The following is a 17,750-nucleotide window of genomic DNA, read 5'->3' as shown; positions in this document are numbered from 1 at the left end:
AGCGCATCACAAGTCCTAAGGTATGTGCGCTAAATCGGCAGCGCTGCGGAACCGGGGATCTGGCTGCACAATGGCCGGGTTATCCAGGGATTTGCAGCTTTTCAGCAGAGGCCTTTGTGTTTGTCGCTGCACTGTCCACTAATGAAGACAACACCGGCTGGCGGAGGAAAAAAAAAATGAAAAAGGCCCGTTGGCCTTTCGCTCCCTGTGTGTGCAGCCCCCTCGTGTGAACGGGAAGATGAAGGATGAAGAGTTACACCAGCAAAAGAATGAGTTTTAAGTTCAGCGACAGAAATGAAACGCCGTTGCTGAAACGCTCGCTGTGTGTATTTCTTTCTTTAGTGCCTCCTTCGTTGGTCCCGCCGCTGCTGTTGTACATTAATGAGCCTTTATTAACCACCTGTCAAAGACTAATGTCCCTGGTCTGATTCTTGCTTGTGTTCTCCTTCCCTAGTGATGCTGGTGCTGATGGGGTTCATTGTGTTTGCGGAGAGTGAGAATGTTTAGGTTTTACAGTCTGAGGTTTCCACTAGCTGCCAGTGTCATTACACAGACGTTGCGTTGTGCACGTCCCGGATGCCTCAGCCCGTGCTTGTGCTTCATAGATTTGCGTCATGATCATCATTTTATCAAGCATGCGGTGCATTCAATAATTTGTTTGTGGTTCTGTGCAACTTCAGGGAACTTCAGTGACGTTGGAAATTCTTTATTTGGATTAGCCCCTTAAGATGCATCATTATGTTTTCAAGGGGGTCCATATATACAGTATAAGCAAACAAGGAATCAATCAAGTACTGACGAGGCATTGGCAGTAAAATGGTCTTGAGTCTGTTAAATTATAATTGAGAGGGCAGTAAATGTAATTGGGTGGAAATAAACCAGAAACCCAAAGGATGCACAGTTATGACAGAACGCTTTCACAGCGGTCAATCATCGTAGAAAGAAGAAAACAAAATATTTAAGGATTCCGACTTTGCCCTCTGTTCACAGTCTCCTGCTGGACTCTCATCTCCCTGGGCCAACATCTCAAAAAAACAGTGATTTTCAGAAGCGTGGACCAATAATGGGGAGAAAAGAAAGGTTGGCTTAATTCTGCCTAATATGGGACCTTTCAAGACAAACAAAAGCTCTGTACAGCCTGAACTTTGAACACCTTGTAGCGCCGGACCTGAAAAAAAAAGTCTCCATGACCAGCGCAACCTCCATGTCAGCAGAGGATCTGTATATTCTGCCTCGCCCTACATGGGAACAGTTATCTAAAATAAGACATTAGTCACTGGAGTTGGTTTTGAGTGATCAGTGGGTGTTTTCCGGAAGCGCACCATGTGATTGCACACTCTCCCTCCTCCTCTGTTCTCTGTCTCCCTCCCTGTAATCATCCGTCCATCTGTCTCCTTGTGAATCACTCCACGCAGATCAGCACAGACGACACACAACGTGTTGCGGCTGTTATCTTTCATTGCGCGCACACACGCACACACTCTGCACGCTGGCACCCGGCATTTTTGTCACTCACTCCGTCACAAAATGTCCAACCTCATAGATGCGGGGCATTTGACAGAAATGTCAAAATTCAAGAGAAAGAAAGAAATGAAACTGTAGCAGTGAGGTTTTTCCCTGTCTTAAGTTAATTTTGAACTCGCGACACAGACGGTCTTGCCGTTGGAGCTGCAACATAGCGAACGCTGGCGATACCGTCCCAATTTTTCATGTGCCAACATGGCAGGTGGCGGCAACAACCTATACGTGTCAGCCACAAAGGAGACCAGAATATTTCTTGGCTTCGTCCAAGTTGTCTGTTGCTATGGCAACTGCATTTTTTTTTGTTGTTGTTGTTTTGCTTGCAACCTCTGCTTCTTTTTTTTTTCTCGCTTTTTATTGTAGCCATGTCGTGGAATTTTGCTTTTACTGCCACCTACAGAAAAAATGACAATACTTCAGCTGCTGACACGCATTCATTTCACTCATTTTTGCTTTACATTAACATAGAAATCAGACTATTTATTTGGATCTTCGTAATACCCCATTTGGTCTCACTTATTTATTTATTTTTCTTGCTAACTGAAAAACCTATTTAACACCGTTCAGGCAGCAGGTGTTTGTGTTGTCTGGTCAACTATGACAGCGATTGGTTCAAGGTATTTGGTTTCGATCAGGCTGCAGTGGGACGAGAGGCAGGGCGGGCAGAGAAGGCTGAGCAATGGCCATTTGCAGGGAAGATGGATGAACCATAACAGAGGGCTGAGTTGATGGATGGGGGCTGACGTAAAGCGGCAGATTTCTTTTGATCAATGGTCACAAAGGAGGGCAAGGGGGAGGGGAACCTGAGAGGGATGAAGGAATTTTATACAGGAGGGATCGATAGATGTAAAATTACCAAAAGGGAAATGTGAGATTTATTCAAATGTCAAATACATGCAGATGATTGGTTTTGTTCACTGGCCGAAGCATTTGGGGCTGATGAAAATAAATCACTCAGGCTACAGGATGAACTCTTTTTGGAGCCGCAGACACGCACTCCTAACAGTCAAACGCAAATAAGTTAAATGAAAACGGAAACCCCTTTAAAAGCTTCTCTATGCGGACCTATTTTGTGCCGAGAGAATCGGCCAAGATGTTTGAACTGTACTTAGCCTACGAGTATATAATCAGCAGCTGGCAGATGCTTTGAGACGCTAATTGTGGCTAGCATCTTTTGTTGATGTTCCCTGTTTCCTTGTTAGTCTGTATCTGGCAGTGCTCATCCGCCACCGAGGTCACATGTTGATTCCCGACCCCTTTTTTTTCCCCCAGCTTGGCTTCATGGAATCTGCAAGTCAGCTGCACGTGCAAACATGTCACTCTTTCTGGGCTCGGACAAAATGAAAAATCCATTTTTCAGACCCAGGTCGCATTTTAGGATATATTACCACGACAACACAGGAGAGTCTTTACGTTGATTTTTCATCATCGGCTTCATTGCTAGGTTAACGTTTCCATCACGGGTGCATATTTCTGTGTTTCGCCGGTTTCATTCCTGGAGTGTGAAATGTTTCAAAGAGCGACTGGAGCGGCTGCGTGAACGTTGCAGCTGTGGGCAGGTGAGTGGGCGGCCGGTTAAAGACCCGCCGAGCGTTGGATCAGCGGCAGCTCTGCCTCTTATTCCGCTCGTCATTCCATCCTTTCAGTTCCTCGTCCGCCCGTCCGCCTCCGGCCATCTCGCACGTACCATGTCAAAACAACGCTGGCCAATTGGAGTGATGACAATCAAACGTTTTGTGCCGTTCATGGTAAATAAATAAATAAATAAGCATATAAACAGCTCGCAGCAAGTGCGTTTATTCTTGTTTAATGTTTTGAAGGAAATAATAGCAAAAACATGGAATGTATCCCATACATAGATAGACGTATATGTGTGTATATATATGCATATATACGTATAAATATAGGTGTGTGTGTGTTTATAATGAACATGATAAAATAATTCATTTTAGAAAGAAAATAACCACCATTGTGACCGTTAAAGCACTTATGCGAGCACGAGGTGACGTATGAGCTGATTGAATGGAGCATATTTCACAAGACAATACTTTTTTTCCCCTTTGCATTTAAAAGACACAATACCCTTATCAGTAGAAGGTGACTACGCAGATTGTTTTTCAAATTGTCTTTAGTTGCCAGAGATAGATAGATAGATAGATAGATAGATAGATGTGCCTTCAAACCTGTTAAGCCTGTCCATGATGGGAAAACACCCTTGCGTGTCTTCCAGCACAGCGGTGCAAGTGGTTACGGTCTGCGTGGGGACTGATGGATGTAAACAGTGAGGGAAGACAAGCGGCAAGCAGACCTGGGAGAGAGGAGGTGATGATGGAGAACAGAGACTATGAGGGGCCCCCCGGGGAGGCGGGGCAGACTGCGGAGAGCAGGGTGCAGCTCATCTCAAGTGTTTACCGACGTGAAGCCTTCGGCGGAGTGCAGCGAGGTGGGGCAGAGACAGAGACGGAGGGAGACGGCTGATGGAAGTGGCAGAGAGCGATCGGGCACAATTGCCGGCCGCCGCAGCTCCTATCGACTGCTTTTTTTTTTCCCCTTTCCAGGATGGCGAAGGCCGTCTTACAAAGCCGATGTTTATTACTTAGTCGTGACCTCTTTTTTTGCCACTTTTAAAAAATATAATCCATCAATGTTTTGCTGTGATCCGGAAATATTTTCTCCACATGTTTGGTTAGGTTTTGTCACCCGTGTGTCTTTGTGTTTATCAGTCGCAGAAAAAGCAGCGCGAGCCGAGAGAGAGTTTGTCCTTTCTGGCCTGAAAGCTTGAAACACGTCTTTAGTTCAGATTGAATTTGAAACGGCCCTTTGGTGTTTCAAAGTGTTTTCACAATCACAAGAGAAAGTAGCAGATCCCGCAAGAGGGAGCAGCATAGCAACAGGAAACTTCCAACTTCCCAGTTGGAAGAAACCTCGAGCAGACCCAGGCTCTGAATTGTACGGAATCTTCTGAATTTTAATTTTAAATTTTTTTAAGAGTTATCATTGTAAGGCAGATAAAGATGCAGAGCTTGGCTTTAGAGAAAGAGAACACACAAAATGGACCCACAAGTTGAGGGCGGTGGGAAATGGCAGGTGGCGGAGAGGTTCGCCGATTGCCCACACGAGGGCCTTCAGAAGACGGCAACATCAGAGGTGTTTCCCCTGCTCACACCCACCAAGGTGTTTATTTCCACTAGCACCCCCCACCACCACCACCACCACCACCCCCTCCTCTCTCTCTCTCTCTCGTCACCTGAGACTTTCATCTGGGCCCCAGAGCTGAGATGAAACGGCAAAGAGCCCCTCCCACACAGCACGAGGACAAACCCCCATCCAGTGTCAGGGGTCCCACCGTCCCGCCGTTCATCGAGCCCCTGTTTTTAATTAGCTCCTTCAACGGGGGGAAGTGGCAGTGGAATTACAGCCTTGGAGGTCTTTTCTTTTTTTCTTTTTTGTTCCCCCGTCTCAGCGCACCCCTACGCTCCTCATAGGAAAGGCGGTAATAATCGACATCTTCAAAGACCCATAATTACGACTTTTTTTGTTGTTTCCTCTTGTTCATTTTTTGTTGGTTCTTTTTTGATGGAGCCTACTCCGCAGGCACCCTGTGATTGCCGGGCTGCAATTCTTAAGATTATTTCTTAAGCTATTGAAGTCTTCGCGTTTGCAGTGTCTGCACTGAAAGTATCGAGCAAGAATTTGTCTCTTACAAGAGGAAGAAGAGGAAGAAAGAGCGCCGGAATAAAAAACAACTCATATTCCTCCCATTGCCGCGTCATGCCTAATGTTAGCGAGCCCACTTTGCTCCGTTAAAACCAGATTAGGCTCTCCGCTCGTTGTCGGAGTGCGCGTGTAGGTGTGTATACATGTCGAATATTAGATGGGCTTTGAGGTAATTGATTTGGGCGGAGGAGGGATGTGGAGACGGAGCTGGAAAAGGCCCGGAGGGGAGCGAGGAAGAAGCCATGAGGACATAGACGCAAAGCCAACAGATGAAGAAGCAGCGGAGCCAGTGGGGGCGTGTTGTGGGAGGACCAGGGCAGGAAAAGACGATAGCGGGAGATCGATGAAAGAATAGACGTAGCATCTGAGCCAAAGAAAGATCCAGGCAGGCCGAAGACGGAGCGAGAGTCGGGGATGTGAGTCTGAGCCCCACCTGCTGCATCCGTCTGCATCGATCCTTCTCTGTGAACATCCGACGTCCCGCTTTGGCCTCGTTTCAACTCTTTTTGCCTGGTAGTTTCCACCCGGGACTCCCACCCGGTCGACACGTACACGCACACCGGATCAGATACCTGCGGGTCTTTCAACCGGAGCCCATTTCTTGCCTGGTTGTTGTCCAACTGAAAGAATGTCTGTTTCCACTTTTAGGGATGGCAGCACATACGTTCACCTTCACTATCTTTTGCTGGTGCATTTAGCCATCTCCGCAGTTACTGTCTCCTCCACACACCTTTCACTCTCAACTGGAAGGTATATTGTCTGTTAGCGTTTATCTGCGTTTATCTCGTGTATTTTAGTTTTAGAATTTGTAATCAATTTGGCTGAAAGGGCAACATAGTAATGCAATGAAGACCATCCATCCATCATCCATCCATCCAAACATCCATCCCTCTATCTGCTGGATGGAGGGATGGATGCTTCAGTGTTTCCTCTCTGGACAAGTCGCTAGTTCACGCAATGAAGCCAATGGCTGTGTCTCAATTCAGGGTCTGCATCCTTCAAAGCATGCATTTGAAAGGAAGTTGCTTCATAGCACTGCGCAAAGGCTTGTCCCAATTCCCAAAAGTCCGAAGGACGCTCCAAATGCACCCTCGAAAATGCGCCCTCGAGAATGCACCCTACTTTTAGCCGATTCGAAGGATGCACCGCTACTATCCTTCGCGTCCTTCTGTATCCCTGGATGCTTTGCAGCAGCACGCAAAATCCATCCCGGGAAGTCAGCTGAAATTAGCGGCATGTACTGGCAAAAACACGACGTATAAATTTAAGATTGAAATTTCACATAAAATATTCAGTTTTTAACGTAGGGTTTTTACCTATTTGAACATCCAACGCCATCGTTAGATGGCGAACCAATGGTTTGCTGGATGCTATAAAAACGTCACTTCCGGGGTTGGCCAGCAGGAGGGGACAGCGGTGATGCAACCAGAAAATACGCCGAAGGCCAGACCGTCCCGTGTGGTTATCCGGGAGGCAAATGACAGAATGACCAGATGTGATTTGTTGTCACTAAAAGGTTAAAGATCATATCTGATTCAGAGCCAGTCTGCTGTCTCCCCTCTTCACAATGTTGTTACAAATAATGAATTTATTTAATTTATTTTATAGTCTAGGCTTTTATTTTGAGTGCTTTTTCGACCTCCAGTTCACATCCAGAGCTTTCAGTTGGTCCATAGGGTTCAGCCTCCGTTGTGCGTTCCGCTGCTTGAGTCCGCTGTCCGGCGCCATTCAGAAACTTCTAGTAGATGCATTAGGAGTGCAGCACGGCGCCGGACAGACCAAGTTGCCAGACCAGAGAGATTCCGCCGTAATTGAAGAATTCACACAGTGTAGTAACACAATGTTGTGCATTTAAACAGAGTGACAAAACTAACAAGCCAATTGTTAACTGACCATAGCAGAAGTCGGGCTGAGCTGCTGATGTTGGGGAGGCCGGTAGCTTGTGATCTTGTTTAAAAGCGTGACACTGATGTGATAAGATGGAAGTTTTTTATTTTTTTTTATTTTGAAAATAAACCAAATCCAAGTAAACTGGTCAGCAGTCGCTGAAAGCGCCCCTTAAAAAGGAAAAACAAAAAGACGGAAACAGAAAGTGACTGCAAGCCTAGCTAAAGCCAGTGAAATTAGCATGGATTCTGCAGTCGTGGTAGATTTATCAGTATTGGGTGGAATTGTATGTTCATAAACATTGGACAACGGCACTGTAGGCTTTTCCCAGTGTACATGTTTTATTGTTACTTTCAAGTGGATATGGCAATAGTTCAGTAAAGGGTTTCAGCACCTCATGACCTGCAGGGCGCTCACAGGAATCTAATGTTGCTCTCAGCCCCAGTCAAAAAGCCGAAGCTGTTGCCACCAGGTTTCACTGACACTGAGTAAAGAATGTAAAGAACTAATCACCTTCGAAGTTTGTTTTCATTAAAGGGCTTCCCCCTGTCAAATGTTTTCCCTTCTGTTTCTGCTTTCTCAGCTTTCACCTTTTCAACCCATGGCCAGGTGTGTCAGGTTTATTATTATGGACACGTGCAAACATAACCTTTATTTTCTTTAAAAACAAAAAATAAAACCAAACCAAAAGCTTTATCCTCTGTTTTCTTAAACCACCTCACTTAAAAAGCCCATGGCTGGCTTCTCACATGTGCAGCTGTTTACGGCTTTACACTAATACTACATTCAGTGTATTTGTTTATTTGCAATAATGACATTTCATGTGTGTGTGTGTGTGTGTTTCAGCCATTCAAAAGCAACCTGTATATTCTTAATGGCTGGAAATGGAGGGTGGCGTTTGTCTAATCATGTATTATTAGCAGTTTCCAAAGTAATTCCTGCACCCACTGACTCTGTTCACATGATGTACACTAGTCAAGCTGTTTACAAGTGAGATTAGTGGTGTACTGTATATGTGTGCGTTTCACAGTGGATTCCCCCCCACATAGTGGCTCCCTTTTGGCTTTCTAGCTAATGTGTTGTCTTTCTCTCTGTGTATCTGTCTGTCTGTCTTTTTGACTGTCTGTCCGTCATTTTGCATGTTTGCGCCCAATTTTCACATTCCTACCTCCCCCACCTGCTACCATCATTCCCTTTTATTTTTGCTCTCCACCTGACTTGCCTTTTGCATTTATTTGACTGTGTGTCCCCACTCTGCATCCCACAAACTGCCTTCTGCCTGTTTTTTGGATGTGTGCTTTAACTGTGCGTCTGCGTCGCCACCCCCCACCCCCTTCCCGCCCCCCCGCTCCCCTCCATCTGTTTCCACGCACCTCTTCCTTCCTGGCTTTTCTCGTCCCTCGTCCTTCTTTTCCCTTTCGTCGCTCCGTCTCCATGCTGTCCCCTCCTCCAGCCTTTGTGACTTTGCTGAACGGGGACCAGGCTCAGGATGCCATCCGCTCCCTCCACCACAGCACTGTTCGCGGACGCCTGATCAACGTCACCCTGCAGCCCACCGACTCGCTGCTCTGCCTCACCAACCTGCCGCACACCTTCACCGCGCAGCAGTTCGAGGAGATGGTGCGCGCCTACGGAAACATCGAGCGCTCCTTCCTGGTTTACAGCGAGCTGACCGGCCACTCCAAAGGATATGGGTTTGTTGAGTACATGAAGAAAGACTCTGCCTCGCGGGCCCGTTCGGAGCTGCTGGGCCGACCGCTGGTATGTCAAAGTCATGGGGACGACAATTATACCTCCCTGGCACTAGGGGGCACACTCACTCTTGCCTCCCTATTCAATTCTACTGTTGTCAATAAATATATATATTTGTTATTAATTCATGACTGAATAATATCTATCATCAAAGGATTTCACTTATATTGTAACATTCAGTGTGCAATAATTGTGTATATATATTTTTTTTTGTTTAATATCAGCCTTTCAAAAAAAAGAAAACACAGCTCAATATATTATATCTGTTTTGATCTTGTTAAATGCCTATTAATCACCCAGCAAAACCTGGCCGGGACATGCTGTACCCTGAGGTTGATTAAAATCAATTGCTCAGGGGGCGCTGGCTAACAAATGCAATCATGGGTTCTGCCATTATGGCTTGGTTTCAGTGCATCTCCTGAGGATAAAAGCTGAAATTGCTTCACAACGTCCTCGTGTAAGCACAGCAGCGACCTGTGGGACACAGCTCTTGGCCAAATTAAAATAAAATAGTGGTGCATGCATAATAATCATTGATTCATAGGTTTGCCCAAGAGCTCAGCAGGTTTGATTCTGCAGACGGACGTCCAGAAGAGGAGCTGAAAGCTCCTTAAACGATTACTGCCGGTTAATGATTTTTGCAATGTAGTTGTCCTATCAATAATTTACTGGGCTGCCATGTACACTGTGTGATGCAGTAAAATCTAAAGCCTCTTTTTTTTTTTTTTTATTGTGCAGGGTGATCGTTCTCTGATGGTGCAGTGGATGGACGTCAACCAGCTGAGCCAAGAGGAGAACCTGCACTCCAAGTGTCTTTGCATCAACCGGCTGCCGCTGGACCTCGGCGACTCTGAAGAACTGGCGCAGTTCTTCTCTGAGACCTACAAACCTGTTTTCTGCCAGGTGAGCATCTTTTGGCCAAGTCATGTTGACCTACAGTACGTCTCTTTGCGTAGACCAGCACCTTGTGAAGGGAGTGACTGAATTTGTGTTGTTTCTTTTGTTTTTTCGACACGCCCTTTTTCATTTTTTCACACCGTGTACTGGCAGGCTCAGATCTCCAAAGAAGGAAGAGTTTGAGCGGCTGCGTCTCGCTGTACGTGTTAGCGCTGTGAAATCAGGCTTCAAGAGAATGAATTCTCCCAGAGCCCAGAGATAAAGGACTGCAATGATCATGACACTCTCTTTTCATCTATTCAGTCCTGTCCTTTCCTTCCATCGTCTCTATCAGTTACACACACACACACACACACACACACACACACACTTATCTTTTGAACAGCAGCAGGTAAAGACTCCTGGCAGACACTCAGGATGTTGCCGACAGTCCCTGTCTGGCGTCCCCGCAGCGTCACCCAAACAAAAAGCAGTTGCCATGGTAAAGATGAGGTGTCCGCGCACCCCCCCCCCCCTCCACCCACCCACCAAAACCTGCATCACGCATCCACTCCACCCCCTCATGCCTATTTGGACATCGCCAGCTTTGTTTTACTGTCATCGTGTACATTTCCAGTTTTAGCTCCACCCCTCCGCCCGACTCCTACGTAAAAATCAATACACCCACATCATCCCGGTCCCATGATGCTCTGGGGGTGTTTAGCTCATGTTGCTGCTGCGGAGCCAGCAGGCTTTGACCCGTGGATCTGAACTTTTTTCTTTTTCCAATGTGCACTATGTTCTCGCCCGGGTGTTGTGTGGTGTGTATGCGCACAGTAGCTGATTTATGTAACCCGTGTTATCAGTTAACAATCAAGTGAATAATCAGGCCTTGATTTGAACCCAATGAGATTGCAGTTTTTCCCTTTTAGTGTTTGTTCAGCCGGCACAGCACATGGAGAATTTATCTCAATTATTCTTTCAGTTGAAAGTCTTTAGGAAGCTTTTCAAAATGGGAGTGGTGACTTGAAAGCCGTTTGGATGAACCTTCTGTCCGAGGACCGAATCAGATTTATTACAACTAGGTTTTTATTCAGGCTGCCACTGATCAAAGGCTCCCTGATGATGGAACTGGTGACATGTCATTGTCATAACTTGCGCCACAGCATGCCGCGTTGTTTGACTAAAAGTATTTCCAAAGTCAGTGGGGAGTATCGCGAAAATATTTTCTCCACTAAGAAAATACATCAGTGTCCTTTTCCGTGTCCTTAAAATGTGAAAAGGCCACCCAGTTGTCAGTAGAGAGTCGCCGCTGCAGCGTTCATGCTCATCTCTTTAGCAGCTACAGTAGCTAGACTCACAGTCGCTTTCTGTATTAGTCTGCTTGTAGCCACCTTGTGGTTTAGTTTGACCTAAAATGAAAGCTGGTGATGGGACCCAGCGCAGTTTGAAGACAGATTGGATGTCCAACAATCGATGTCGGATCGAATCAATGTTGGAGTGACTGAGATCTCAGAGCAGGAATCCAAGCAATTCAGATACTGTCCAAGGTTGAAGGCAGATCGACAGGTTGAACATGGTGCTTTAGTACTCCTTTCACAACTTCAAGGTCTGCCAGAGATGGAGGGTGCCCTGAAAAAAAAAAAAGTCCATACTGTGTCAAAGCGTTACATTGACCGCAAACTCCCACAGTACATGTAGATGTTGGTGATGTAACCCCCCCCCCCCCCCCCCCCCCCCCCCACTGGGTTTGTGGTGTTTCCACATCAGTAGATTTCTGTACAAAGTTATTGCAGTGACTTTTGTTAGTCAATAGTCAATAAAAAAGGTACAGTATGTAGGCAATTAAAATAAAATTAAAATACAGAGCTAATTTGAAAACACAGACAATCCACCCCCCCCCACACACACACACACACACACACACACACACACACACACACACACACACACTCTGCCTCACTGTCGTCAGCGTATTCGCACTCAACTCTGCCTTCTGCAACCTCCAGCAGCGCTTTGCCTTGTTGTCATTTTATTCCTCTGATCAGAGGGCACTTAACACGCAGACCTACTCCCCCCACCCCCCCAGTCCTCCTCCCCCTCTCGGGTGCTTTAACTCTGCTACCCACGAACGGGCCCTTCAGACAGCACTTTGGCTTTGGTCACCTGGGGACAGACGGAGGAAGCGGCGGGCAGCGAATGTCAGCCGTATTAGAGGGAAGTAAAGCAGGACGGAAACAGGAAGCGGGGACAGACGAGGGCGCTGAGAATGCCAGACCTATTAGAGCGGGGACGGAGGTCGGGCGGTGTCAGGCCTAATGGAGTCTGTGTGGGAGGATGACACGGCGAGCGGCGGCGATACAGTCGGTCAGAACGGAAGACAGTCTGTCACCAAAAGAGGAAAGTCGATTCATTACTGACACCGGAGATAAATGTTCAGAACTTTACCTTCGTCTTCACCAAATGAGGTACAATATACACTCGCACATCGTGGTAGTGGCTATATATACCAAGTACCAGGTACATGTGGCATGTACACCACAATGAACAGACGACTTACACATTCCTTCAGCAGCCTCACTGGGCTGAAACTGAATAAACAGGTACATTCCACATATGACTGGACCTTCTCTTTTATGGACAATATAATGAAATGAAATATTGCCTTACACGATTCCCAAAAATATTATGAGTAATAAAATAGTGTGTATTTATCAGCTAAACTCAAGCGTTAAGTTTGAGCCATTAACACTCTTAATTATTATTTTTTGATCCAGAACCTACAAAAGCTTTGCCACTAATATTGATTACGACTGTTGCTCCAAATAATTCATTATCTGGTGCAGGACATCAGCACTAGACGTCTTTATTTTTTTTTAATTTATTATTATTTTTTTTTAAATCAGTGGTATTTTTCTAGGTTTTCTCCAAAAAGGGAACAAAGAAAGTTTCACTTCTGAACTCTGTCCTGCGGCAGGCCATCTGTCTTTCTCCCCAGCTGGATGTGATGGGCTTGTCGCGACCTCGTCACTCTGTTCAGACAGCTGACGTGGCCGTGCACACGCACAGACACACACACAAAGTGACAGGGTGATCCACACTGGCCTTGGACTGCCCGTGACTCCACTGCTGGTCAGAGAGCAGGTCTCCGGGTCAAGAACTGTCAGGCACAATGATAGCTAGCTAGTTTTTTTTTTTTCTTACACACACACACACACACACACACACACACACACACACACACACACACACACACACACACGCACAAAGAGACTTCCTGACGAAACACTGAGAGTACTTAAAACAAATCTTTGCACCCTTGAAAGCTGTTAGCCGTCTTTGTTGCTATGCTAATAACGTTTAGCGCAGCTCTGACTCAGCATGTGTTTCATTGTACATCTCTCTTTAAAAACACAAAACTTACAATCACTTCGGACTCCATGAATACTTTCTTTAGTAAACATTAATGTTTTTGAATATTGGCATGCAATTCATTCAGCACTTTAAAAGATTAATTTTAACTGCGTAATGTTTTTAGCTGACATGGAGCTAAGCGCAAAGTCAGCGGGCTCGTTTGATATTTCTTCTTTGGTCTGTCTCCACTTGTCCATGTCATGTATTTAATTTTGAAACATTGTGAGACATCAGAGTCTGACTCAGTTGACACACACTACACATGCACAGAAAGCTGGTGGACAGCTTTAGCTGTCTGCTAACAGTCCTGTGAGAATCCAGCTAATTGCGTAACCCGCAGTCTGTTAGTGAATCCACTCTGGGCCTGTTTGTTAAAAAACACACCAAAAAATGTATGTTGCTTTTGGTGTGTCTTGGCGTGCATTCTCCCCTGCTGTATATCTGCATCATCTGTTGTCGTTTTTCCTCCTTCAGTCCCTCCCTCCATCCATCCCCCAGCTCTCCTCAGCCCATCTTCCCATCCACTTGCCTCTCAAGAGGCTCAGGAGTGGTTGGGGTCATTTCCATAGTGTGCTTAATGTATGCTGATGATAATGGCCTATCGACCCACTCCCCCGCACATGCGTCTATTTCTCTCCATCCCTCCGTCATCCGCACATTCGCACTCACTTCTGACCGGAGGGGGGAGCAGGCGATTGGGGGAGAAGACAAAGCGTCGTTGAATGAAGTTCCAATGGGAAAAAAAAACAGCCACAGCTTAGGAAGCAACATAGAAACTTCAGAAAATCCACTGATTCACTCTCTGTTTTTCTTTCTTTGACAATCTGTCTATCTATCTATCCATCCATCTATCTATCTATCCATCAAAGGCAACTAAAGACAATCTGAAAAAAGACGCGTCGAGAATTTTATACGGACATATCCATAGCACACAATTAACCATATACTCACTCAGTAACTCACTTCATTACTCTGTAAATCATCAACATATCAGGGTTTTCAGACTTTCCGACAAAGACTATCTTGCTTATCTTATTCAACTTCTGATGCAATTTTTCAGTTTATCGGCGGACTTCAGCTGCAATCACTAACAAGTCGTGTTTTTCTTTTTATTTATTTCCTACCTTAGACTCACAGGTTTAGCCTCTCGATGCAGGCTCTCCTCAGAGGTCATCTTCATGTGCCGCATAGAAATCTCTGTGAAAATTTCAAGAGCTCTTGAGATTTTGGGATCAGTGACCCTTTTACAGCGGTCACTGCGAGAGGTCTGTGCATGTCCGTAGTCATGCTGTTTCTTTATGCATCTATATTTCATCCGGGGCAAGCTACGGTATTCCATCATCAACTCAAGACCTTCTCTGTCAGTTACTGCACACACGCGCACACAAACAAACCTCGAGGTGCGTGCGTTTGTATCGCAAGCCATATCTTCAATGCTCCTCCTGAACCCCTCGAGCACTTTCCGTGAAGTCTCACCTTGCAGCTACAGAGGTGACGGACAGATCTTGTTGCAATACGGATTGCACAGCTTTGTGAATACTTTGTCATCATTTAAGATGGAGCTGTGGAACTGCTGCAAAAGTAGTTCAAAGAGACCCACCCCTCACCACCACCACCATTAGATGATTACAATTATCTTGGAGTGTATTTTCTCTCTCGCATGTAAAAAAAAAAAAAAAGGGGGGGGGGCAATGCCCTGACTCCATAATAACACCCAGAATGTTTCTTGATGCAGCGCTCATTTTTCATTCCCGCCAAAAGAATAGAAAAGAAAAACGGGGTGGTGGGGGGGGGGGGGGGGACAGGGAGGGGGGTACTCCAAGAAAAGCAGGAGAGTGGGCCTCGGTGTTATCAAAGGCCTGAAATTACAGATCTGTCAGAGGTATGGAAAATGAAGCCTTGGCAGAGCGGAGGTTTAATTTAACATTCCTCCGAGCGGATGCATACATATTATCAATAAAGCAAGAAAGAAAGGAAGGAAGAAGCCTTGCGGTTACGCCGCGCATTGTGCGAGTGTGGCGGTGAGTGTAGCAGATAGCAATTACTCAGGTGTACGCCAAGATTTCTCACTTTGAATATTCCTCCTATAGACCTTGAAGCACAGAAAAGGAAGAAAAAAAATTGACTGACAAAAGAGACTTTTTTAAAAAAAAAAATTCATGTTTCTGGTCCTGATGGGTTTGCTGGTGATTTAAGATTTGAGCTGTTCCACAACATTAGATGATGTTATCCTGTATTCTCTCTCTTGGGTTTATTTATTTATTTATTCATCTGTCTTGTTTTTTTCATTAGCTTGCTCAGGATGAGGGCAGCCCCGTGCGAGGATTTGGCGTGGTGGAGTACGAGAGCGCAGAGCAGGCGGAGGCGATGCTGATCGAGATGGACCGAACGCCGGTGGGAGGACAGGAGGTCCGTCTGTCGCTCTGCACCCCCGGCACCTCAGGGAGAAGCACCCTGGCTGCACTCATCGCCGCCCAGGGTATGGTGAGTACAAGGCAACGCCAGGAAACCTGCGACTCTCTCGGTGCTGCCGTTGGACCGGCACGCAACTTAAGATTCACTGTTTTCACTGAAAACAATCAATAGATGTGCAATAGCAACCAGGAGTTGTTTGCCGTACAATTATCTGGTGGAAGTACTCCAAAAACTTTATTTATTCATTTAGGACATTTCTGTATTTTTTTAATAGGGCATTAATGCTCTTAGATAAGTGATGGATTTTCAACAAAAAAAAAAACAAAAAACACATTAATTTTGCCAAAAGGCTTTTGGCAGAACTGCTGTTAAGTTTCCCTGACATGAAGATATGATGAAATTTTTATCATACTCACTAAACAACACATTTCACTCCAATTCTCCAAACATGAGTTTGTATCAAGTCAATCAATAAAGTTTTTTATTTATTAAATAGTCAATAATAGTCACGCTGGTCATTCAAAACTCCAATCATTATTACTAATACTAATACTACTACTACTACTACTACTACTACTAATAATAATAATAATAATAATAATAATAATAATAATAAAATATATTGACTAATATTTGATCATTCTGGGACGAATGCTGTGGTCGTTTAGCAGCTCAAGGGTTGCAGCACTGCGATGGTAAAAGACAACATGACGCTGGGAGTGAAGTGTGTTGGGAGACTATTGGGAGGCTGGAGAACGACGGACGCTCAGCCACTAAAAGGTGCCGAGAGGTGGAGAACGTTCAAGGACATTGCATTAGCGGCCCCGCGGCCCCGCGGCCACTTCAGGAGCACCACAGCAAATGTGAGCAGCTGCTCAAAGAGACGCCAGAGCCCTCGGACGGAGATGAAGGCCGACTCCTGGCTTCCTCTTTCCACTCTTCTTCCTCCTCTTCCCTCTCTTTCTCCTCCTCCTCATCCTCTTCCCTCTCCTCCTCCTCCTCCTCCTCCTCTTCTTCGTCCTCCTCGCAGGCATTGATTCTCTCGTTCCCGCGCCGGGCCGACTGTGAGCGCCGTGGACCAGATGGCCTCCTCTTCCTCCTCCTCCTCCTCTCCCTCCATCGCTCTCCCCACACCACACTTCACGCCTTGCCTTCTTCGCGGCTGGCTTACCTCCTCCGCGTGGGCGTGTGGCTGGATTTTGTGCCAGCAGCCAAACAGGCTGATGCGTGATGACAATTTTCTCCCGGCACCACGGAGAAAAAAAGAAAATAGCTCTCCTCTTCTTCTCCCTCCCCCTCACGTCTTCTCCCTCCCTCCCTCTCCTCCTCCTCAACCCCTGAAGACGCTTGTCAGCCACATCCGGCCTCGTCCGACTACCAATAAGACAAATGTTCAAGTCACATGTTCCCCTCCTACCGTAACCAGAAGTTCTGTCCTGACAGGCGGGTGCAGACCTGCTCTGTCCCTGTCAGCGCCACCGCCGCGCCTCCTCCTCCTCCTCCTCCTCCTTCTCCTACTCCTCCTCCTCCTTGGGGTCTGACGGCCAGGTGGTCCAGATGCAGTCGGGGAGAAGGGGTTGGTGGTGGGGGGGGCATCTCCGTGCTGCCGTGTCTGCCAGCCCTGCTGAGGATCCACCGATGGAGGCTCCATTGGATTTGACGCTGCGCCTAATTCAATCATTGTAACCTCTCCCAGCCTGATGGCTGATTGAATTCTTATTCGGGAATGAGCCTGTAACGCAGTGGCGGGCCGTCCATTTCACGTCTAGGCCTACAGTGATGTTGCACTTAGTCCCAGCTAAAATAACACACCTCACAATATCATCAATACTGTCAAAAAAAATGCAGATTTAAAGACTTTCGTCAACAACGTTTTAGTAAGTCCAGCAAAATTCCCCTGAAACAAGTTTGTCCAGTGCACTGCGCATTGTTGCCGTTTCATATAAGACACAAAGGGGACAATAACAAAGTTACCAGCTGCACGAATCAGATGAAACACACAGAGCAAGTAAACGTAAAGTAACTTACGGATCGGATAAAGTGTCAGCAGCAGAGGCAGCTGGAAGGGAACAAGGAAACAGTCACTGGTGGCTCCCATTTGTCGTGTCATTAGACTTTAAACGGTTGTTTAGGCTACAAGGGAATGGTAAGAAGCTTTAATGAAGACG

General features: G+C 46.2%; 1 protein-coding gene across 1 annotated transcript in view; it reads left to right on the top strand.

Moving 5' to 3' along the window:
* raver2 (ribonucleoprotein, PTB-binding 2) overlaps nt 1–17,750 on the top strand; it is a 57,837-nt gene that overhangs the window by 24,105 nt on the left and 15,982 nt on the right. Inside the window, exons 3-5 of the mRNA XM_076045414.1 lie at nt 8,579–8,886; nt 9,616–9,780; nt 15,460–15,651. Coding sequence (XP_075901529.1) covers nt 8,579–8,886; nt 9,616–9,780; nt 15,460–15,651 — 665 coding nt within the window. The remainder of the gene's footprint in view (nt 1–8,578; nt 8,887–9,615; nt 9,781–15,459; nt 15,652–17,750) is intronic.

The sequence above is a fragment of the Nelusetta ayraudi genome, unplaced genomic scaffold, assembly GCF_046127955.1.
Source record: "Nelusetta ayraudi isolate G7.1 ecotype Tasmania unplaced genomic scaffold, CSIRO-AGI_Nayr_v1 ptg000084l, whole genome shotgun sequence".
In the NCBI taxonomy this organism is placed as follows: domain Eukaryota; kingdom Metazoa; phylum Chordata; class Actinopteri; order Tetraodontiformes; family Monacanthidae; genus Nelusetta; species Nelusetta ayraudi.
Note: the sequence above shows the minus strand (reverse complement) of the source record. Positions and strands in the feature narration are given on the sequence as shown.